At 43.3% G+C, this 23,824-nt stretch overlaps 1 protein-coding gene across 2 annotated transcripts in view; it reads left to right on the top strand.

The window, feature by feature from the left end:
• The first annotated feature begins 921 nt into the window (after positions 1–921).
• Positions 922–23,824, top strand: part of Reep1 (receptor accessory protein 1) — a 109,328-nt gene continuing 86,425 nt past the window's right edge. For both annotated transcript variants that reach the window (XM_042690455.1, XM_042690456.1), the window contains exon 1: positions 922–965. In XM_042690455.1, coding sequence (XP_042546389.1) covers positions 934–965 — 32 coding nt within the window. In that variant the 5' untranslated portion in view covers positions 922–933. The remainder of the gene's footprint in view (positions 966–23,824) is intronic.

The raw sequence follows: 23,824 nt of genomic DNA, 5'->3' as shown, positions 1-23,824 counted from the left end.
GCTTACGTTACCTGGTTCCATTTTCTCATATGTACTTTGGCTATAGTAACCGTTTTTGCCCACCCTTTCTCTCTCTATTCTAAAGCACTATTTAAAAATATATTATAATACTTATATTGAGTGGCCAGTTTTCCTTTTTGTCTAAGGCCCAGTGTGCGTTGCATGGCCGCAATGCACAACAGCAGCCTCCGGTTCTCCTAGCCTTTTGGCTCAGACTTGAAGCAAACCAAGGCAGAAGGTGTCCATGAAAGGACAGGGGAGAGGAAACGCCCATGGAAAACTCCTAGAGGCCGGCGGTGAGAAGTGCTAGTAGGGAACGGTAGGGGTGGGGATGAGCTTGCAGGCCTGAGCGAGTGCGGACCTTGTAGAACTGTCAGGAGACAGGTAGCTTCTGTGGTCTTGGAGACAAGACTGAATAAATCAGGCCTGGCGACAGGTAAGTATCTCTTGGATCTCTTTAGGATGACAGAACAGGTGGAGACAGCTTCCCAAAGTTCCTGTCTAGACCTCAGTTTCCCCAATGTACCAGTGAGGGTGGGGCCACCGCAGGGTTCCTCCAGATCCGGGCGCCAGGGCTCCAGAGAATGCCACCGACTCACCCAGATTCAGCCTGAGGGGCTAATGGCCAGTGAGGTGGGGCGGGTCCTAGCTGCCCAATCACACAGGGCCGGCGGATCCGTGATGATGGTGTGTGTGGGGGGGGGGTTGAGGGGGTGCGCTCCCTCCCCTCCCCACTCCTCACCCTGCCCCCCCCCCACCCGCGCGCCGCCGGCGGAACGTGCGGCGACTGCGCGTACGCGCGGGCGCGGGGCCGGGCGGCGGGCGCGCTCAGTCTGGCGGCGGCAGCCGTGCGCGGACAGACGTGCCGGGAGCGCCGCGCTGCACCTCCCGCCTGCAGCCCAGCCGCGCCCGCCGCCCGCCCGCCCGCCCGCCATGGTGTCATGGATCATCTCCAGGCTGGTGGTGTAAGTGGCCTTCTTCTCCGCGTCCCTTCTTCCCCGTCCCCGGGTCCCCCCCACCCCCCCTTAGGCTGCGCGCCCCTGCCGCGCCCGGCCCCGGTTGCTCGGGCTATTAATAAACGGTAGCCGCTAAATTTAGCAGGTACAGTAGCTGTTGCGGACGCCTGAGGGAGGACGGGGTGGCGGGGTGGCCCCCGGGGGCGCCGCGGGGCCCAGGTTGGGGTCCCCGCGGGGGGAGCTGGGAGGGCTGGGGCGCACGGGGGACTCTCTGGGGACTGGGTCTCGCCCCCCCGCCCCCCGTCGCTTTGTTCCCCGGGTCGGGTGGATTCGCCGAGGCCCGCGAATGGGTGCGCCTCGGGGACACGCGTTCCGTTTAGGAGAAGGCCGGGGTGGGGTCGGGTGTCGTTCCCGGCTGCCACGCTTTTGTCAGGTGAAAATGACAGACGGAGCCGGGGCAGGCGAGGGGCGCAGCCTGGGAGGGGTCATCGCGGGGACCGGTGGAGACGTGGAGGCGGGGCTCCGTGGGGTGGGGAAAAAAATCACTCCTTTTTAGGTTTCCCTCCTCGATCGCGGGCACCAGGCAGGTGCGACTTGGGGGGCTGTGGGTGAATTTTGGAGTAGCTGTCCTGGTGCCCCAGGTCTGATTCCTTCTGCAGAGGTTTGAGGGCCAGGGGGCAGGCGTCTGGAGGAATACACGGGTGATTTCCAAGTGACAACCCCCAGGGCGGTGGCCGTGACACCCCACGATGATGCAGGCGAGCAGTCATCTGGGGTGAGGCCTGTGTGAAGTCATTGGGGATGGGCCTGGAGAGTACATTTGTGTCTTTCAAGACTCTCTCCTTCCTTCACCTTTCCCACTGGGATGGATGGGGGGTGGGGTGGGGAGGACAGCTTTGCCACCTGGTCTGGGCAACCAGGACTGAAATGGGCCCAGGGAGGCTGCCGGAGAAGAGCATGTGCCTGGGCCTTTTCTTTGTCTGAGGAAGCGGGGCTCTGGACTCCCCTTGATTGTGCGGCATCACGCCTCGTGTTTGGCACATCTCCTCTCCTTCGCTCCTGATTTCCCAAAAGGCAATCCGGAGAAGCCTACCAAGGTCTTCAAGCCGTGTCTCTAAACCGTTCTTCTGAGCTTTCCTCCTAAAGCCAGTGTCTGCCTCGCAGCCCCCAAGTCATTCCCTGAAGGTCTCTCCACAGATTGGGGCTTTCACGGGGTCCCTGGAGGGGGCACATTAAATATTTAGGAGATTTCTACAGGCAGAGCTGGCATGAATAATACAGAAGAGAGCCTTGCCACACCTCAGGCCAACAAAACCTGACTTACCTTTAGGGTGATGTTTTCTCTCCTAAAGTAGCTCCGAGAGCTTTAAGTTTTCCAGAAAGCTGTAGAGTGTCCACAAGGTATGGAAAGAGAATTTAGTTAGCTTTGCCTGATGATTTCTAGTTAGCCTGGCTGAGAGTGAGTGTATCTGTTCCAGAGTCATGTGACCATCTTTAGTTTTATTAGCATTCTCTTCTATACAAGGCAGCTGAGGGCTATAGAGGGGAGACATATTTGGGAGGGGACTCAGCAACTTTCTGTTACCTTCTAAAACAACCACCACCCCATGCAGAACTGAAACATGGGATAAATTGATCATGAGAATTGGCCCTTAGATCAGCCCAATACACTTGGCCCAGAGGGCTGTTCCACTGTCAACTCTGAAAGGTCAAGAATGCTACCGATCACCATCCATCCCTAATTCACTGTATAAACCCAACATAAATTATTGGAACCACATTTATTTATTTATTTATTTATTTATTTATTTATTTATTTATTTATTTATTTATTTATGTCAGTCAGCCATGGGGCTTAAACTCTGGGCCTGGGTGCTGTCCCTCAGCTCTTCAGCTCAAGGCAAGCCCTCTACCGCTTGAGCCACAGCACTACTTCCAATTTTCTGGTGGTTTATTGGAGATCAGAGTTTCATGGACTTAACTACCAGGGCTGGCTTTGAACTGCGATCCTCAGATCTCAGCCTCCTGAGTAGCTAGGATTACAGGCGCGAGCCACCGGCACCCGGCTGGAACCACTTTTAATAAGCAATATCTGTCTCACATAAACCATACCTGATCATTATAAGATAATTAGGAACCATAGACTGAAAATCATCAGCATTATCACCATATAGAGAGATTCATGGTGATTTGGAGGTATGTATTCCTTTTCTGATGCTTTTTTTTTTTGATCGTGAGGCTTGAACTCTGGGCTTGGGCGCTGTACCTGCGCTCTTCAGCTCAAGGCGAGCGCTCTACCTCTTGAGCCACAGTGCTACTTCCGGTTTTCTAGTGGTTAATTGGAGATAAGAGTCTCACAGACTTTCTTGCCTGGGGTTGGCTTTGAACTGTGATCCTCAGATCTTAGCCTCCTGAGTATCTAGGATTACAGGCGTGAGCCACTGACACCTGGCTCTGATGCATTTTTATTAGCATATATTGATAGTACAAAGGGGTTCCATTGTGATAATCCCGTCATACATGTGTACATTGTACTTAGAAGTTTACCTCCTCTATTATATTTTCACACACACATATGTCTTCAATCCCATTCACTAAGGGTGTATTTTTTTTTTTTTTTTTTTTGTAATGGGGCTTGAACTCAGGGCCTGGGCCCTGTCCCTGAGCTCTTTTACTCAAGCCTAGTGCTCTACTAGTTTGAGCCACAGCTCCACTTCTGGTTTTTGAGTGGTTAATTGGAGATAAGAGGCTCATGGGGACTTTACTGCCTGTTCTGGCTTCAAATTATGATCCTCAGATCTCAGCCTCCTGAGTAGGTAGGGTTACAGGTGTGAGCCACTGGCACCTGGCAAAATGCAAAAAAACAATTTTTTTTTGCTTGGTTCTGGGGCTTGAACTCAGTATGTGGGCATTGTACCTGAACTTTTGTGCTCTAGGCTAGTGCTCTACCACTTTGAGCCACAGCTTCACTTCTAAGGGGTATAATTTTTTAAGAAGTATTTCATGTGTATGTATGCATATGTATTTATGGAGATGACTGACTTAGTCAGTATTCTACATACCTAGAGGAACATATTATGATACTATGTTTGGACTTAGAAAACCCATGGCTCAAATCCCAGTTCTGCCTCTTGCCAGTGGATCCCAGTTCAAAGCCCAGATCACAACAGATCTTAGTTCACAAACTATTTAACCTCATGTAGCTATTGCAAATATTTCAATGATGTTTGATACATGAATTACCAAGCACCAAAGACAGCCTCAATCCATGGTGATTCCCTCCTTCTCTCCCTCTGGGTCTCTCTGCAAGAGAATACAAGAGCTCTCTATCCTGAACCCACTCTTGCCATGTTTGGACTGAGTTCTGAGGGTCACATAGACTGGTTTGTTTTATATATTGGATTCTAGATAAAATAAAATTTGGAAAAACAAATGGATTTTAGAGCAAACAGAAACCACTAATCAAATAAATAAATAAAACCCATAGATCTTGCCACCCGTCCCCACATCAGTGGAACTCAGAAGGAATGCCCAAGGACACAGATGAGCTGGTAGAACAAACAGGCCCTGGACTTTTAGTCCAGTGCTCTTTTCTCCTCTCATCACCTCTTACAGTTGTAGTGAGCTCTCTTCTAAGACCACTCATAGGAGGACACTCTATGATCTTGCCCATAAGTCCTGTTTCCTGTAAGTAATCTTTTTAAAGTTTAGTAAGCTTGTGTTAGTTACTTCAAAGAGCATTCAAGAAGAGCTATCACTGAGTTCTGAAGATAGAGAGGGAGTATCTTCCTGTCTTTGTGATCCCAGGCAGTCAGACAGAGGCATTAAAACAAGCTGAAGGTATTCAGGGACTGTGAGTGGTCTGGAGGCAGTGATTATGGTTTGTTTCCCTTTCTGGCCCCTGTCTTTCCCCTCCTCACTGCTTACCCCCCCCCCCCAAAGCCACTATTTTGAAGTACCTAGTGCCTAACTAAGTCCACTCAGTAAAGGTTGTTTTGTGAAAGGAGACTTGATGCCCTGGGAGTAATCAGGGAAGCCTAACCAGGGCTGTTCACTGGGTATCAACACAGGTTTGTGCCCACTGGATAAAGATCATAGCATACCCTTGTCAGTCTAGCTCTTCCAAACTTCCTTGGCTTAGCTTGGGAAGAATTAAACAAAAGATAGTGTAAGGTAGACCTTGTTAGAGAGATAATAGTTGGTATCCACTAGGGACATGGTTTCATTCACTCGCTTCTTTAAATTTTTTTTTGGAGGTGTACCTCAAGGCCTAAGCACAAATGAAGTTCACAGTGAGGAAAATATGTTTCTGTGCAGCAACCTGATGGACAGGGGACACAGAGGTTGCTTTGTGACTTCTTGGGAGAATGTGCCATTTTGAAGCATTTATTCTAAGGAGCAAGTGTTAATTCATTCTCTCTAGACAGATTTTTGGCTAAGGTCCAGAATGTTGGCTGAATGGACCTAACACTTTCCATGTACTCTAGGGGCAGCAGAGTCTTAATTCAATGATTTTTTTGTTTTTGTTTTTGGTAGTGCTGGGGATTGAATCCAGGGCCTTACACATGCTAGCCAAATGTTCTGCCACTGACTCTAGCCTTTGCAAATGGTTCAGGATATTAATTTTAGGAAAGTACAGTGTGATGATCAACCCCATGTCGTAGATTAATGGCTGGGGATCTGGCTCAATCACAGCAGTGGGATTTGGAGCATGACATCTATTCATTGTGGGTCGGGATATAAAAGTGTAGGAGACTGAAAGGAATGCGGATTGTCTTCATGATGTTCCCCAATGGTTGCAAAACAAATGGAAAAAGAAAGAGACCATAAATACTTAAACATAAGCTTGCTTTTCTTTGGGGCCTGCTTTTAGAAAGTGGAATGCAAGAACATGACACAGTTAATAGAGGGTTCTTGTTGGTTGAGGATTTATTTCCTGGCCCTGCTTTGTGGGACATTCTAGATTCTGGGTATATGTTTCAACTGAATTGTGAGAGGAACAATATTGGGTTAAAAGTGAGCATACTTGAGTTCCAGTCTCCACACTAGACAGAGTCCTAAGAGTAACACCACCACTACCCCCCTCCCTCTGAGAGATAGGGTGTTGGCCACCTGAAATAATCTGAGAAGTCCTAATATCACCAAGAGTTGATGCTTCTCAAGGGTACTTCCTTTCCCACCATGCCCAACACACCATAATTTTTACAAGCAGGAGTAGCCTGAAGGAAGTGAAAACTACCAGCTTAGATTGAGCTACTGTTGAGTAGCTCTGTGTCTTTGCTTACTAATCCTGCCTGCCTGCTGGGAAGTAGCTTTTATGTGCTTCTCCCCACTGTGTCTTATTTGGGTTTTAGCTGACAATGAGAATATTACCTGTTTATTACTGGGTCAGTCCCTCTTTCCTTCTGAAAAGAGCTATCTTCCTTAGAAGAGAAGGAAAAAAGAGCTCTGGGAAACAAGAGGAAGGGAGAGATGGACCCTCTTTAATCACTTAGTGAGGCTGCCATTCTGTACTTAAAATGTGGTGAGTGTGTGTGTGTGTATACACGCGTGTGCATGCGTGTACCCATGCTTGCGCATGCACAGGGAAGCCTGAGAAGCTGGGGGAGGGAGGGACTTAGCAGTGTGGTAACCCTCACATACAGTGCCTTTGCAATTTCACTGCTAAGGGTACCAAGCACCAACAAGAGTTTTAAAAGTTTGAATTTGTATCTGAGAAATATTTTCCTCAATTCTAAGCCAGGAGAAGGCCGTGGGAGATTGGAAGATAGATAATTGTATACATATTATACTTTGAGATTTCATGTGTTCACACAGAAGTACTCTTGTGACCATTTGGAGGTTTTTAGTCACACTGAGGGAATCCTAGAAATATAAAGCAAAAGGAAATAATAGATGATGGACCAAATATTTGGTATCAGTGGGGATATTTGGAGAAATATTTTTATTTATTTATGTTGGTCATGGGGCTTGAACTCTGGGCTTGGGTGCTGTCCCTCAGCTCTTCAGCTCAAGGCTAGAGCTCTACCACTGGAGCCACAGCGTCACTTCCAGTTTTCTGGTTAATTGGAGATAAGAGTCTTGTAGACTTTTCCTGCCCAGGCTGGCTTTGAACTGTGATCCTTAGATCTCAGCCTCTTTAATAGCTAGGATTACAGGCGTGAGCCACGGGCACCTGGCCTCATTTTTATTTTTGCAATGCTAAGGATCACACACTGGTCTTTCTAACCACTGAGCTACATTCCATCCCTGGAAGAAATCTTGATGGATAATTTGATAGAGCTCTTCAAGCATAGTGTAGGTAGGTCCCTAGATCAGGAACAGCACTGAGATTCATCTCTTAGGATTGGTATAAAGAGGCAGAGTTGAGCTCAGTGAGAAAGGGGGTCCTAAGAATGATTTCTGCAGGGAAGATGTCATGGTGGGTCAGAACTTGCTCTCCCAGGCAGGCAACTCTGCCCATCATAACCACCCACAGTCCCAGGCCAATACAATTGCCTTTCTCTTAGTATGGTATCCTTGCCATAGAAGACATCTGGGTTGACAGAGCATGAGGGAAATGGAGAGTCACACACTGGCTCTTAAGTACCTTCCCTGGAAATGATAACATGTCACTTTTCACATTTTATTGGCCAAGCCTAGATTCAAGTAGTAGAGAATTATATTCTTATCTAAACATCTTTGAGCAGCTGTAATAACTACAGATGTTGATTAAATGACCCCTAACCAGCTTGTAAACCTAGAAATATCCTTGCAATAAATGGTATTGACTTTAACATGCGAGAGTACTAGCTAGCACTTTTTTTTTGTAAGTTGTTGGGCTTGAACTTGGGGCCTAGGTGCTGTCCCTGAGCTCTTTTGGCTCAAGGCTAGCACTCTACCACTTAAGATTTTCTGTTGGTTAATTGTAGATAAGAGTCTCATAGGGACTTTTCTACCTAGCTTTTTGACAGTTAATTGGAAACTTTCTTGCCCAGGCTGACTTCGAACTGTGATCCTCAAATCTTAGCCTCCTGAGTAGCTAGGATTACAGGCATGACCCACTGGTGACTGTTTTTTGTTTGTTTTTTTGTTTTTTTGTTTGTTTTTTGCTTTTTAATCCTGGGGCTTGAACTCCATGTTTGGGTGCTGTCCCTGAGCTTTTTTCTCTACCTCTTGAACCACAGTCCCATGTCTGGCTTTTGGTGGTTACTTGGAAATAAGAGTCTCAAGCTGGCTTTGAACTGTGGTCCTCAGATCTCAGCCTGCCGAGTTGCTAGGATTATAGGTGTGAGCCACTGTGCCCAGCTCATTTTACTTCTTCACATGAGAAACATCTCTCTTTTTTCCATTTTATTTTATTTTCCTTGTTCTATATGTAAGTTAAAAAAAAGAAAGCCTTAAGTTTGAAGAAATTAGGGACTGGGACTATAAAGAAATGATGTCATTTCATGGCTAAAGCACTGGGTGGTGCCTGGAATTTTCATCATGTTTGTTTCCCAGGTATTTTTATATCTCTGTGAAGTCCCTCCTGGGACCCCTAAATGAGGAAAGATTTCTCTTCTCTGAGTCTCCAGAGTGGCCTGGTCATTTTTTTACTTTATAATACAAGTGTACATTTAGTGCCCCTTAAAGCTCATGTTTGTTCTCTCCCCCTCAGTTCCTCATGTTTAGAAGGTGCCTATTAAGTACATAATGAATCATGATTGAGTTAGGTTCTGTCTATTCCGAGTGTATACCCACATCATGGGCATCCCCGGAGTCATTAGGAACATAGATTTCCACTCCTCCCACGACCTAATGAATCTGCATGTAAACAAGATCCCTGTGAATCTTGAGAAATGCTGAGTCAGGAACAGAAATGAACTTGCTTAAGGTTTCCATTATTGATGAGAGAGCTGAGATTCAATCAATCTCGAGTCATCCATTCACTCTAGACTCTGGTCTATCCTTTCTGCTTTAGAGAGATCCAAAACCTGACTTCTTGTGATTTTTTTTCAGTCGTGGGTCTTGAACTCTGGGCGCTGTCCCTCAGCTCTTCAGCTCAGGACTAGCACTCTATCACTTGAGCCACAGTGCCACTTCTAGTTTTCTCGTGGTTAATTGGAGATAAGGGTCTCAAGGACTTTCTTGCTCCGGCTGGCTTTGAGATCCTCAGATCTCAGCCTCCTTAATGGCTAGGATTACAGGCATCAGCCATAGGCACCCGGCTCTTGTGAGTTTTTTGGATGGTATGATTGGGTTACACCAACCTAATGCTAACCTAAGAAGATTTCACAGATGGGCTGTCGAGTCCTGATAGGTAAAAGTTGGTTTTATTACCACCTGGGTGTAAGACTTGGAGAAGACAATGCCTGACATACGAAGTATTGGGTTGAGCAGTCACATTACTTACAAGAGAAGATATAACAACCTACCTGGAGAAAGAGCCTGCTAAGCCATTGATAGCTCATGCTGGAATCTTACAGTAAATTTCTAAAAACACATAAGGACTTCTTTTCTTGAGCATGTGATTATGTTTTAGTGCTGCTAGTCCACACGTGTCTAATGGGAATTGCCGGATCTGTGTTGCGGGATCTAATGCGCTATGCAATCCTTTTACAAAGTCCTTTTAGGTCTACCTTCAAAAGACTTACTGTCCAACCAGGACTGAAACCATGTTGCTCCAACTCAAAATTACTGTTTGCCTGAAATATTTTAAAACACACTGAAAAGGATGAGGCTATGGCTAGTGGTGAGGTACTTCCCCAGTAAGAGTGAGTACCTAGGGATTGACTCCCAGCACTGAAACAAACTAAACTCATTTCTACTTCTGTCCCTCCAACAACCTGTTTTAAAATTTGTCTCCCCAGAGATTTATATGTTAGAAGCTTTGTCCTCGTTCAGTGTGGTGATGTTTAAGAGGTAGAGCTTTGGGGGAGGTCCCTAGGTCAATTGGTGACATGTTCTTGGAAGAGATTGTAGGGCCCTATTCTCTGGTTTCTCATTTTATGATGTGATTTCTTCCCACACGTGTTCACACCACTGCTATTTACCATTAGATGATTCAGCCAGGGAGGCCCTCTTCAGAAACTATGCTGTGCTGTTAAAACTTTCAGCCTCCAGAACTGTGAGTCATTTTTTTTCCTGTCCTAGGGCTTGAATTCAGGGCCTCGGTGCTGTCCCGGAGCTTCTTTAGCTCAAGGACAGCACTCCATGACTGGCTTTTTTTTGTGATTAATTGGAGATTAGAGTCTCATGGACTTTCCTGGCTGACTTCGAACCATGATTCTCAGATCTCAACCTCCTGAGTAGCTAGGATTACAGGCATGAGCCACTGGTGACTGGCTTAATTTTATATTTTTGAATGTTGGTACTGAGGCTTGAACTCGGGGCCAAGTGCTTACCTTCACTTTTTTCACTTAAGGTTAGCATTTTACCACAGTTCCACTTTCTGATTTTGGGTGTTAATTAGAAATAAAAATCTTGCCGGGCACTAGTGGCTCATGCCTGTAATCCTAGCTACTTAGGAGGCTGAGATCTGAGGATCACGGTTCAAAGCCAGCCCGGGCAGGAAAGTCCATGAGACTCTTATCTCCAATAAACCACTAGAAAACTGGAAGTGGTGCTGTGAGGCTCAAGTGATAGAGCGTTTGCCTTGAGCTGAGGAGTGCAGGGACAGCGCCCAAGCCCAGAGTTCAAGCCCCTTGGCCAACAAAAACAAAAACAAAAAAAGAAATAAAAATCTCACTTTCTTATCTGTGCTATTTTTTGTGATCCTTAAATCTCAATCTCCTGAGATTATAGGCAAGAACCACTATTGGATTAAACTCCTTTTCTTTATAAAAATAGTCTGTTTCAAGTAATGTACTTTGGCAACAGAAAATGGACTACTACAAAGTATAAGTAATTTTTTTCCTGCTGTTTAAAAACTGTTTCGCCATTAGCATTTCATCCAGTGAAGAATTCAGTTCAAACTCTTATCATTCTCAAGAACACTCAACAGTCTGACTCCTGCCTATTCTCTGACCTACTTTGAATTTCTTTTCCTTTTCTCACTCCATCCTTTTCTTTATTTCTGAACAGACAGCTGATCTCACCCAGTAGCCTTGTGCTTGCAGTTTTATGGGCTACAGCACATACTTCCAGATTGTCCTCCCTTTTTTCATTTAGGACTGCTATAAATCTCTTTGGGAGAGGCCTTTTCTGATCACCATCCCTAAAACTCCAACTCTCTATCCCTTTATCACTTCCTGAAACAAAGCTTTGAATTTGTTTACTTGTTAGTGGTCTTAGTCTTTACTAGCATTTTGCCTCTATGACTTTTAAGGTTAATAGGTTGTTGAGAAAAGTTGGCTTTGAGTATGCAGTGTCACTGCTTCAGTCTCTTGAGTACTAGGATTACATGATATGCCACCAAGGCCAATTGTCTCTATGACTTTGGTATTTGTCTTATCCCCTGTACCTACAGAAGTGTTAAATATATATTAGGTGTTTAAAAATATTTAATGAGCTAGGCACCCATGGCTCATGCCTGTAATCCTAGCTACCTAGGAGACCTGAAGGATCAGAGTTCAGAACCAGCTCAGGTAGAAAAGTCCTTGAGACTTTTCAATTAACTAACAAGTAAAAAATACCAGACTGAAAAAAAAAAAACCAGACTGCTGATAGAGCAACATCCATGAGCAAGAAAACCAAGCAAGAGCTGGAGGCCCTGATTTGAAGCCCAAGTACTGGTACAAAAAACCCCCACCAAAAACAGAAGGATCATTCATTATTCCGCTATGGTTAGATCATTTTCCAAACATCAGTTTTGCAGAAACTTAACTCATGATGTTGAAAAGTAACTTCATCTTGCTAAGCCTTAATTTTTTCATCTGTAAGATGAGAGATTTGATTTTTGTTCCTGGGAATATGGAACACTAAATAGCCTAAAAATCTTTCCTTAATAAAATGGAATTGTCAACATTTCTAAAAAATCTTGGATAAAATTTAATAGCAATCTCTTAAAAGCATAGCTGAGCTTTTACATAATGAAAATAAAATTGCCAGGATATAAAACAGAAGGCATCATTTTTTACAAAGATGCAAATGAGGACTACAACAATTGTATACTTGACAACCTGAAAATTCAGCTATATTATTGACCTTGAAGAGTCTGGCAGAATTTTTTCCAGTCTCTCCAAGAGCCTTTAATATACATCCTACAATATTAACCCCCAAACTATGACTTAACCTTTAATATACATCCTACAATATTAATCCCCAAACTATGACTTTACATTCCAAGTATGAAACGTGAGGAAACAGCCCTCCTACACAGGAATTAGCTAGCATCACAAAGCAACAGGATGAGCCCTCCAATAATAATGCATGAACATTATACATACCATGTGACTTGGCTTTCCAGCATTGTGACAAAATACTTGAGATAATCAACTAAAAACAGGAAAGGTTTCTGTTGGCTCACAGTTTTTGAAGTTCCAGCTATGGTTGGCCCATTGCGTTTTGGTCTGTGGTGAGGTGTTGCATCATGGAAGGCAGTGTGAGGTGGTGGAGTCCTGTTCACCTCCTGGTGGCCTGGAAACAGAGAGGTAGGAAGGGGCCAGAGTCTCAACATCCCCTCCAAAGGCATACATCTAATGCCACAACATTCAAAGTTCCTACCATCTCTCAGTAACACCGTAGGTTGGTGACCCAAACCTTCAACAAACAGCCTTTGGGGGACATTGCAACAAACTATAGCAAGTAGTCAGGACTCCCATCCTTTCTCAAGGCTGATTGATTCATTGCCTGGTTGTTTTATTCGCTGATTCACTGCCCATTTATTGACCATTTGCTTTGTGATAGGCACTACGATGGGTACCAGAGATATAAAGATGAATGAGTTGTGATCCATCTTTGAGAAATCTATGAAGTTACGCAGCCAGTCAGTGGGAAGCTGGGACTTGAATTCAAGTGACCTCTTATCTGACCAGTGCTCTTTCCATTGGGCAGATGTTGTGTGGGTATTAGTGAGTGACTTTCCTGGTGTTGCTTGGCATTTGTGGGGAGGACCTCTTTGAGCTTAGGTCATGGTACATCTAATATATGAGGGTATTAAATCACTGGCAGCATCTCACTACCTTGGAGACACTTGGGAGAAAAAAGAAGCAAGAGCGAAGGATGTGCTAAGGGAAACAATTGGGCTTGAGCATCTTTACCCACTGTATTAGTTGTTGCTCTAATAGTCACCAGTTTTGTGGCTTAAAAATAACAGATATGAAGCTAGGCGCTAGTGGCTCATGCCTGTAATCCTAGCTATTCAGGGAGGCTGAGATCTCAGGATCACGGTTCAAAGACAGCCCAGGCAGAAAAGTCCCTGTGAGACTCTTATCTCTAATTAACCACTCAAAAACCGGAAGCTGAGCCGTGGCTTAAAGTGGCAGAACACTAGCTTTGAGCAAAAGCCCACAGGGACACGGCTATGACTGACAAAATAAATAAGTAAACAAAAACAAAAAAATGAAAAGCATTAACAAATGTATTTAATACAGTTCTGGAAGCAGAAAGTCTAAAATAAATCTATGGGGCTAATATCAAAGTGTTAGCAGGGCTAACTTCTTCTGGAGATTCCAGGGGACTCCTTGCTTGCTTTTTCACTCAGTAGTTAGGATTGCAGATGTGAGCCACTGGCACCTGGATCTCCAGTGAACTCTTGACCCATACTTTTATTGCTTTTATTTTGATCTTGGAAAGGAAGCTGTGGTGAACACTCTAATACATTTAGTATATCTGTGCATAAGTTTCTTTATGATTGAAATGGCTAAGGCAGAGTGCATTTACATTTTCTTCTTGACCAAATAACTTTAATAGATGAGCAGATGTTTCTATGCCCTTTATTCAGTTCCACTGATTGGTTTCTCTGACCCTTTATTACTGCCACACTGCTTTCAATTACACTAACTTTACACAGATTCCTGTGTAAGGTCCTGACACATACCCCCCCATTTATAATTAATAAATTGCTTTTCAAAATGGCTTTTCTTAGCATAAATATGGCCTCATTTGTACCATGTCTTTCTCATCATTTGACATTGTCACACTTCAGCATTTTTGCCAGTCTGGTTAGTACAAAACAGAATCTCATTAGGATTTTAATTTACATTTTCCAGAATACTAATGAACTTCTTTTTTTTTTTTTTCCCCAGTCTTAGGGCTTGAACTATAGAGCCACTCTGGCTTTTTTGAGTAGTTTATTGGCGATAAGAGTCAGAAGGACTTTTCTGCCCAGGCTGGCGTTGAGCTGCAATCCTCAGATCTCAGCCTCCTGAGGATTACATTATAGGCATGAACCACTGGGCTCTGGCTCCAATTTTCCTTTAATCTTACTGATATGGAGAAGTTATTCAAATATTCTGGGATGCTGTTCTTTCGTCATCTGTTACATATGTCTCTTCATCTGTGCTTTATTCTCTCACTTTACGATATATTTTGATACACAGAAATTCTTAGTATATTTAATGCAATCGATTTATTAATGTTTTTCACTTACAGTTTGTTATTGTGTCTTTTGTCCTTGAAACATGAAGATATTATATTGCTTTCAGAAGATGTGATGCTTTCCTTTCCCATTTATATTTCTAGTCTGTCTTTGATGTGTGTGTGTGTGTGTGTGTGTGTGTGTGTGTGTGCATGTATGCGTGTGCACGTGTGTGTGCCAGTACTAGGCCTTGAACTCAGGGTCTCGTGCTCTCTTCTAGTGTTTTTGCTCAGGGCTGGTGTTCTACCACTTGAATCACACCTCCACTTTTGGCATTTTGCTGGCTAATTGGAGATAAGAGTCTCCTGGAGTTTTCTGCTCCATTTGGTCACAAACTGCAATGCTCAGATCTTGGTCTCCTGTGTAGGCTAGGATTACAGGTGTGAGCTGCCCAGAGCTCAGCTTAGTTGGTTTTTGTGTACAATGTGAAACAGTTATCTAATTTTTTTTCTTTTTCTTTTTCTTTTGATGGTCATGGGGCTTGAACTCTGGGCCTGGATGCTGTCTTCAGCTCAAGGCTAGAGCTCTACTACTTGCACCACATCGCCGCTTCCTTGTTTTCTGGTGGTTAATTGGAGATAAGAATCTTACAGACTTTCCTGCCCAGGCTAGCTTTGAGCCGTGATTCTCAGATCTCTAGGATTACAGGCAGGAGCCACCAGTGTCCAGCTTAATTTTTTTTATTTTTTATCCTGCAAGTTGAAAAAGAAAAGAAAGTTACCCTAGTGCCATCTGTTAGCGAGTTTATTCTTTCTCTGAAGATATTAAGTGCCCATAACATAACATTTGATGTGCCTTTGTGTTTTCCTCATCCAGATATAATTATCTTAAACTTGTGTCACAGCATACACACACTAAAAAATCTTCTAACATTCTCATTGGGAGATAATTGCATGTATAGAATAGTAGTAAATTAAGATTTTTGAAATACAATTAATATTCTTTTTAGCACTGATTTTAGTATAACAGGGTTGAAGTAGGGAGAAATCAACAAAGAAACATTCCTTGCTGTAAATTAATGTTCTTTTTTTTTTTTTTTGTCAGTCATGGGGCTTGAACTCTGGGCCTGGGCGCTGTCCCTCAGCTCTTCAGCTCAAGGCGAGCGCTCTACCACTTGAGCTACAGCGCCACTTCCAAATTAATGTTCTTAAGATATTAAGTGTCCCAGTCCATAAACATAGTCTGTACCTCAATTCATTTAGGTCTTTAGTGACTTGCAATGACATTTTATGCTTTTTTTCCCCTTAAATGTTATGTACATCATTTTTTAGAGTTGTTCTTGGGTACTTGATATTTATCAATGCCACTGTGTGTAATAGCTTAACAAAAATTTAAACTTTCTATGCTTTTTTTTTTTTTTTGCCAGTACTAGGGGTTGAACTCAGGGCATGGGCACTGTCCCTGAGCTACTTTTGCTGTAGGCTAGCTTTCTACCACTTGAGCTACAGGGCTACTTCCAACTTTTTTTTGTTTATGTGGAACTGAAGAATTGAACCCAGGGCTTCATGCATGCCACATTCCCATCCCAACTTTCTGTTCTTTTGTTAGAAAAGTGCAACGTTGCTGAGCTTTAGATTTTGGGAGAGGTTTCAAATAGTCATATCAGTTGAAAATAGTTCAGTGTTATGCCTTTCAGGTCATCATCATCTTTTCTCTCTCACTGATCTAATGAGACTCTCCAGCCAGGATGACAGGGGTGGTGCATGCAAGGTACTTTAGCTTTGTTCCTCATTAAAGATGAATGCTAGACATTTTCCCATGTTGTGCTTGCTATAGGGCTTTCAGAAATGTATCACTACATTCATTCATTCATTTTCGTCAACAAAACAACACTAACAATAACCCAAGAGCCTCATAAGGCCAATCTGGGACATTATTGCAACAAAATAATTGAAAGTCCGTGAATCATGACCATGGGAAAAATAGCATCCATTTTGAGTGATAGTTTACTACAAAAAATTTTTTAATAAGGAACGATACTGTATTTTATCTAATGTTTTTGTGACAGTCTTTAATCAATTAGGAAGAAAATTTTATCACTCAGTTTTATGATTAAGTCCTGAGTAACTGAGAAGTTTGTGTTAAGATTTGATTTCTTTCTTGAATGTACAGTAGAATTTGCTAGTAAAACCCATCAAAGCCAGATGCTTCTTATTTGCATTGGTGTGGATTGAATTTAGGATCTTGTCCATGTTAGGTAAGCATTCTACAACTGAACTACATCCCAGCCTTAGATTTTTATGAGCCAGGTCTTTTTATATAGCCCAGACTGGCATTAAATTCACTGTGTAGCCCACGCTGGTCTCAAACTTGTAATCTTCTAGCCTCAGCCTCTGCAAGCTAGAATGAGTGATGTGTGCTACTACTACACATGGCACAAATTTATTGACAGTCAACAATATTGTCTCTGCCCCATTTCTTTCCTTTTCCCTTTTTACCACTCTCATTAAGTGTATGTATGTTAGCTGTATTTACTCTATTAGCCACTTTCTTTCCTTCTCTCTCTCTCTCTCTCTTTCTCTCTCTCTCTTTTTTGTTGGTCGTGGGGCCTGAACTCTGGGCCTGGGCGCTGTCCCTCAGCTCTTCAGCTCAAGGCTAGTGCTCTATCACTTGAGCCACAGTGTCATTTCCGGCTTTTTCTCCTTATGTGGTGCTGAGGAATTGAACCCAGGGCCTCATGCATGCATGGCAAACACTCTACCTCTGAGCCACCTTCCCAACCCTAGCCTCATTATTTCTTATGTCATTTCTCATTACTTTTTCTGTCACGGCTGAATTATGTCTATCTCCTTGGCCATATCTAATCAGCTATTGAACATACCCACTGAGTTTTCAATTTTACTTATATTTAAGAAGTCCTGTTTTATTGTAGGATTTCTATTTTGTTGTAGCTTATAAATGTTCTATGATATCTGTTCCTCTTATGTATTTTAAATTCACTTTTATTCCATTAAATATATTCAACTTATTTATATTATATTTGGAGTCTGATAGTTCTAGTGCCTAAAAGGTATTTTTTGTTTGTTTTTTTGTTTAGTTGGTCATGGGGCTTGACCTCTGGGCCTGGATACTGTCCCTCAGCTTTTAAGCTCAAGGCAAGCACTCCACCTCTTGAGCCATAGTGCCACTTCCAGTTTTCTGGTTGTTTATTGGAGATAAGAGTCTCACAGACTTTCCTGCCCAGGTTGGCTCTGACCCACAGTCCTCAGATCTCAGCCTCCTGAGTAGCTAGGATTACAGGCGTGAGCCATCAGTGCCCAGCCCTGAATATATTTTTGAAAGACAGTTCTACCACATTAAAAAAAAATGAAGGTGACTTTTAGACATTGTGTGTTTGTCAAATTGTTTTTTCCCTGTGAGGTAGGACTTATATCTATAGGAATTCTTAGAATCTTGGGTTATAGCTGAACTCCACCAGAGGAAATTTGCATTTGTTTCTGCCAGGGTCTGGGGACACCTCCAAGATGAGACCAGTAGAAAGCAAATTCTAAAGTATTTTTTATTTCATCATATGGTCTGCAAGCTTACATAATGGGGACAGGCTGATAGTTACAGATTCTTTTTAAAAAATTTGTTTTGCATTATTGTATTTTTTTATTGTGAAAATACTGTACAGAGGGGTTACAATTAAATGGGCAAGATAATGAGTATATTTCTTATCAAGCATTGTAGCCTCCTCCTTTGTTTGCCCTTCCCATTCCATCCTCCCCCCACCCCCCCACCCAACCCTTCCCCCCCCCCACCAAAGTTGTAAAGTTCGTTTTCGACATACGACTTGTATGTCTCATTGTTGCAATGGGTCCACCTGTATCCCTATTTAAACGATTTGTTTTTTTCCTTCCCCTCCACAAATTATAACAACATCAAATACAGTGAAAGCAGGGGTTATACTGTGGGGGAGGGACATACAAAGCAACAAAGAAATAATCTTATAAATGTGTTAGAAACAATCGCATGAAAGAAAAAAAAAACATTTGAATACATATCTTAGGGTTCATTTCCCTAACATCAACTTATCTGACCTTTTCTGCTTGACTCAGACATATACTAGTTATTGCAAATAAGGGAAACCATGGGACCTATGTTTCTTTGGGCCTGGCTTACTTCACTTAATATAATTTTTTCCAAGTCTTTCCATTTCCTAACAAATGGGGCAATGTCATTCTTTCTGATGGAGGCATAGAATTCCATTGTGTATATATACCACATTTTCTTAATCCATTTATCTACTGAGGGGCATCTGAGTTGGTTCCATATCTTAGCTACGGTAAATAAGGCTGCAACAAACATGGTCATGCTGGTAGCTTTAGTGTGGTCTTGTTTGTGAACATTTGGGTAAATACCCAAAAGTGGGATTGCTGGGTCATAGGGGAGGTCTATGTGGAGTCTTTTGAGGAACCTCCATACTGCTTTCCAAAGTGGTTGAACAAGTTTACACTCCCACCAACAATGAAGTAAGGTTCCTTTCTGTCCACATCCCCTCCAGCATCTGTTGTTATTAGAGTTCTTGATTTTTGCCATTCTAACTGGGGTGAGGTGGTATCTCAATGTTGTTTTGATTTGCATTTCTTTTATGGCTAGGGAGGCTGAGCATTTCTTCATGTGTCTATTGGCCATCCTTCATTCCTCTTCAGAGAAGTTTCTCTTTAAGTCTTTAGCCCACTTATTTATTGGGCAGTTGTTTCTTTGAGGATTTGTTGTTGGGGGATTTAATTTTTTGAGTTCCAGGTATGTTTTAGATATGAGACCATTGTCTGTTGTATGGCTAGTGAAGATCTCCCAATCCGTGGGCTTTCTGTTGATCTTGCTAGCTATGCCCTTTGCCATGCAGAAGCTCTGCAATTTCATGTAATACTTTTGTGTGTGTGTGTGTGTGTGTGTGTGTGTGTGTGTGAGTCGTGAGGCTTGAACTTTGAGCTTGGGTGCTGTCCCTGTGCTCCTCAGCTCAAGGCGAGTGCTCTACTGCTTGAGCCACAGTGCCACTTCCGGTTTTTGAGTGGTTTATTGGAGATAAGAGTCTCACAGACTATCCTGCCTGGGCTGGCTTTGAACCGTGATTCTCAGATCTCAGCCTCCTGCGGAGTTAGGATTAGAGGCGTGAGCCACCAGCGCCTGGCGATAGTTACAGATTCTTAGAGGAAATACTGTTTTCTCTCTATCTACTGTCATAGTTAAGGAATAGACATTTTTCTTTTCTATGGTTTTTAATATGGAAGCAAGATTTGCACTAGTTTATCCTTTTACTGATGGCATAGTTCTTTGGAGTCAGTGTTAGCTCCCTAGGGCTACTGTAATAAAGTACTACATACTGTAATGGCAGCCATTTACTTTCTCACAGTTTTGGGGACCAGAACTCTGAAGACAGTGTGTTGGCATGTCCATGCTGTGTCTGGAGGTCCCATAGGAGAATCTGCAGCATGCCCTTCTTTTAGTTTCTAGTGCTGTCTACAATCCTTGCCCTTCTTTGACTTTTCTTTTCTTTTCTTTTTTTTTTTTTTTTGGGTCCGGTCATGGGGCCTGAACTCTGGGCTTGAGCACTGTCCCTCAGCTCTTCACTCAAGGCTAGCGCTCTACCACTTGAGCCACAACGCCACTTCTGGCTTTTTTCTTTTTGCTTATGTGGTGCTGAGGAATCGAAGCCAGGGCCTCTTGCATGCAAGGCAAGCGCTCTACCACTGAGCCACCTTCCCAGCCCCTTCTTTGACTTTTCTATGCATCATTCTAATCTCTGCTTCTGTTGTCACATAACATTCTCCCTTGTCTCCTTTCCTCTTCCTCCTCTACCTCTTCTTGTTTATTTTGTTTACTTTTTGCAGTATGGAGACTTAAACTTGGAGCCTCATACTTGTTAAGCAAATGCTCTATTGCTGAGACTTATCTCAGCAATAGTTGGTACTAGTTATTTTTGAGATAGGGTCTTGCTTTCTCCCCGTAACATGCCTGTTGGACTCAGTCTAGCAGTCATAGCAAAAGAATGAGGTGCACTGGTCACTACTTCTTGCAAAGAAGATAGAGTGTCACTTAATAAGACCAAATCCAACCAATTCCTTTAAGTGCATAATTTTCAGTTATTGTCGGAAACAATGATCACCTTTTGACTTTTCATGTTTGAGTTTTACAGGTACCAAAACACTTTAAGCTAATACCAGCTGAGTCACATACCAAAATATCTAGAATAACACTAGTTCCAGGTGAGGCTTGATAGCAGTTGAGTATTGACACCATAGCAGCAGGTTCTTGAGTCTACCTCTACCCTTTGCAATCGCTGGTGCCTATTTCATATTAAGGCTGAAATATAGCCATGAGATCACTGCCAGCAACTTCTGTGGACTTGGAATTCTGCATTTGTGTCCAGAAGAAAAAAAGATCACATCTCTGAGGGATATAAGAAGCATCCTCTGCAGAAGCTTCTCATAAGCATCTTGCTCTTCTGATTTGGATCATAAGCCAGTCACTGAGTCTGTTTCTATGGTAAGAGGATGAAACATGCAGACTCAGTAAGCCAACCAGGACCTACCCTGTGTGTCAGGTATGGTCAGACTCAATAAGCACAAGGACCATATGGGGCTAAGAGGAAGACTCAGAAAACATTGAGACCATTAGCAAATTGAAAGTCAAGTGGATGATAGCATCTAAATATCAGACCTACTAATATCCGACCCTGAATTCCTAGTATGTGACAGAGGTGGTGTCACACCATTCTTTATTTGATCAGTTGCATACAGACTTAGTGAGTTGCTATTGTGGCTGAGTTTAAGTCACTACTGATGGAAACAGATGGCATTGTTGCTCTCATAGTGTTTCTCATGCAAAGCATCATAATTTCATGAATACAGCAGTCATACAGATGCACATGATAATGTCATTTCCAGATGATAAAATTGTAATTCAGGGCTGAATAGCTTCCCATGGGCCATCCAGCAAGTTAGTGGTGGCATCAGTGCAGACAAGTATGCCAAGATCAGCTGTAGATGACCCAGCAGTTGGCCGGAGTGGGACTCACAAGTATATCTAGTCCCATCTCTATTCCTATTGAGCTGTGACATCCTGTGCACAGGATTGTGCTTCTCAGGGCGTCATGGGGCAAGGTGGAGCTGCAGCTCCTGGTGGGCAAGTTCCTACACATTCTACCACCTGAAAATCCAGAAGTTGTCACTATGTAGACTCTTCAGAGTTGTAGGGACTTTCAGGGCCTTTGATGTTTATAATGAATAGTACTTGAGGACAACCCAAAGAGGACCCTGAGGACAGGACCCTCTCACAAGCTGGGGACAGAGCAGGGAAGGAATGTAAGATTGGCTAATGCGTTGTTGCTTCTACTCATGCTGGCCACGAGCTGCTGGTGATGCCGTTGTCTGCTGCTGGGGTTCCCTTCCTGACAATCTTCATCCTAGCCAGCCTACTTAGTTCATCTGGGTCTGCAGGAAAGGCCCAGATCCAATGCCTGAGGTCAACCTGGGCCAGCCCAACCCTGCAGTGTCCTCTGAAGCATGACAGGCTTGGCGCTTCCCTGGAGGCTGCTCATCCAACTTAATGAGACTCTGGTTGAAGAGGTGGTTTTCCTGCAGCGCCTGGGCAAATTCCCCAGCTGACATGGATACCAAGGCAGCCTAGCTGCCGCCACGGGGCTGGCAGAGGATGAGGTCAGCTGTGGTTCTAGCATGCTAGGCATCAGGCTGGTGGTTGCTCTGGGATTGGATGAAGTCATTTGGGATGGGAGCTCTGATCCAAGGAGAAGAATTTCTAGATGTTTCTTGGGTCAGCAAAGGTATCATTGCTATGACTTACGCTTTTAGTGCGCTACTTGTCAGTTTACAAACTGCTTTCCGTGTGTTGTGGGGCCCAGGGTCACAAATATGGCTCTCAGACAGAAACCAGCCTACAGATACTTGGATTTGTCTATGTTGGAATCAGTTACAAATATTTAAATGAGAGAGCTGTGGCTTCTCTTGTAGGATCAGGGGACCTGGTGCCTCTGGGTGCTCCCACAGGATAGCATCAAATGAGCTTTGGGGTGGTTGTCCCTGAAGTTCTGACTCACTTAGCCAGTGCCTCATCCCCATCCCCATTCTGCAGTTACAGGGTCTCCTCTCACACCTGGACCTTTCCATCACTGGCCTCACCCTTGATTCTCTATTTCTAGAGCAACCTGGGAAGGCAGGGATTAGCATTCCTGTTTTGATGATGAGGTAACTGTGGTTCAAACTAGTTTCAACATGTTATATGGGAAAATAGTCACGGCCTGATTCAGGCATTTCTCTGCCAATTAACAGCTCTGTGACCTTGAGTGAGTGACTCCTGAGTCCTAATGTACTGATTTATACAATGAAGCAACTGGGATATATATGTATAATATATGTATTTATATACATATCTACATACATAAATAATATAAATACAGATGTATATATGTATAATATATGTATGTGCATACATGTACATACATATATACATGTGTATATGCACATGTAAATACATGTTATACATACACATATATATACACATATACATATATTAGACATGTATATACATATATGTATAGCCCATACATACCCCATATACATGGAAATGTATATAAATACATATACATATATTATACATATGTGTATGTATAATATATTGTTCTGCATAAGAAATGAATGCAATCTAGAGAATCTAGAAGAGAAGGAAAGTGGAGGATGGCTGAACAATGTAGCAGGTAGATACAGGGAATTTCAAAAGGATTTCTTCTATTCTGTTTTAATCCATTTGTTCTTCTCTGATACCAGCTTTCTGGGTCTCCCAGAACTTTGAATAAAATTGGGTGTTTAAGAAGAAAAGGCGAGGTAGCTAAGTGCTTACTGGGATTCCTACCCACCTGATATCTGTCACTCTAAGAAGTCACTGGCTATATGTAAATAGATGCCAGAGGAACAGAGAATGTATGCCTCATTTCCCTGACCTAGGGGCATATATGTCTGTTTATCGTAATAAAAGCAAAGTATTTGCTGGGCACCAGGGCTCACGCTACTCAGGAGCTGAGATCTGAGGATTGTGGTTCAAAGCCAGTCAGGGCAGGAAAGTGCATGAAACTCTTATCTCCAATAAACCACCAGAAAACTGGGAGTGACGCTGTAGCTCAAGTGGTAGCGTGCTAGCCTTGAGCTGAAGAGCCGAGGGACAGCGCCCAGGCCCACAGTTCAAGCCCCATGACTGACCAAAAAAAAAAAAAGTTAAGGAATGTGCCCAGCTGGTAAGCATTCAATCCAGGGATCCAGTTTGAAGGTATCTGATTATCCAGTCACTGTTTGGATATTGCTACATTCTCTGACTCCATGGAAGAATCATTCCTAGTGCAGGGTGGTACATTCTCAGCTAGGATCCTACAGGAAGAACCGTGGAAATGTGG

The sequence above is a fragment of the Dipodomys spectabilis genome, unplaced genomic scaffold, assembly GCF_019054845.1.
Source record: "Dipodomys spectabilis isolate Male_0828 unplaced genomic scaffold, ASM1905484v1 ptg000137l, whole genome shotgun sequence".
Taxonomy (NCBI): Eukaryota; Metazoa; Chordata; class Mammalia; order Rodentia; family Heteromyidae; genus Dipodomys; species Dipodomys spectabilis.
The sequence above is the reverse complement of the archived record's forward strand: the minus strand, read 5'-3'. Positions and strand labels throughout refer to the sequence as shown.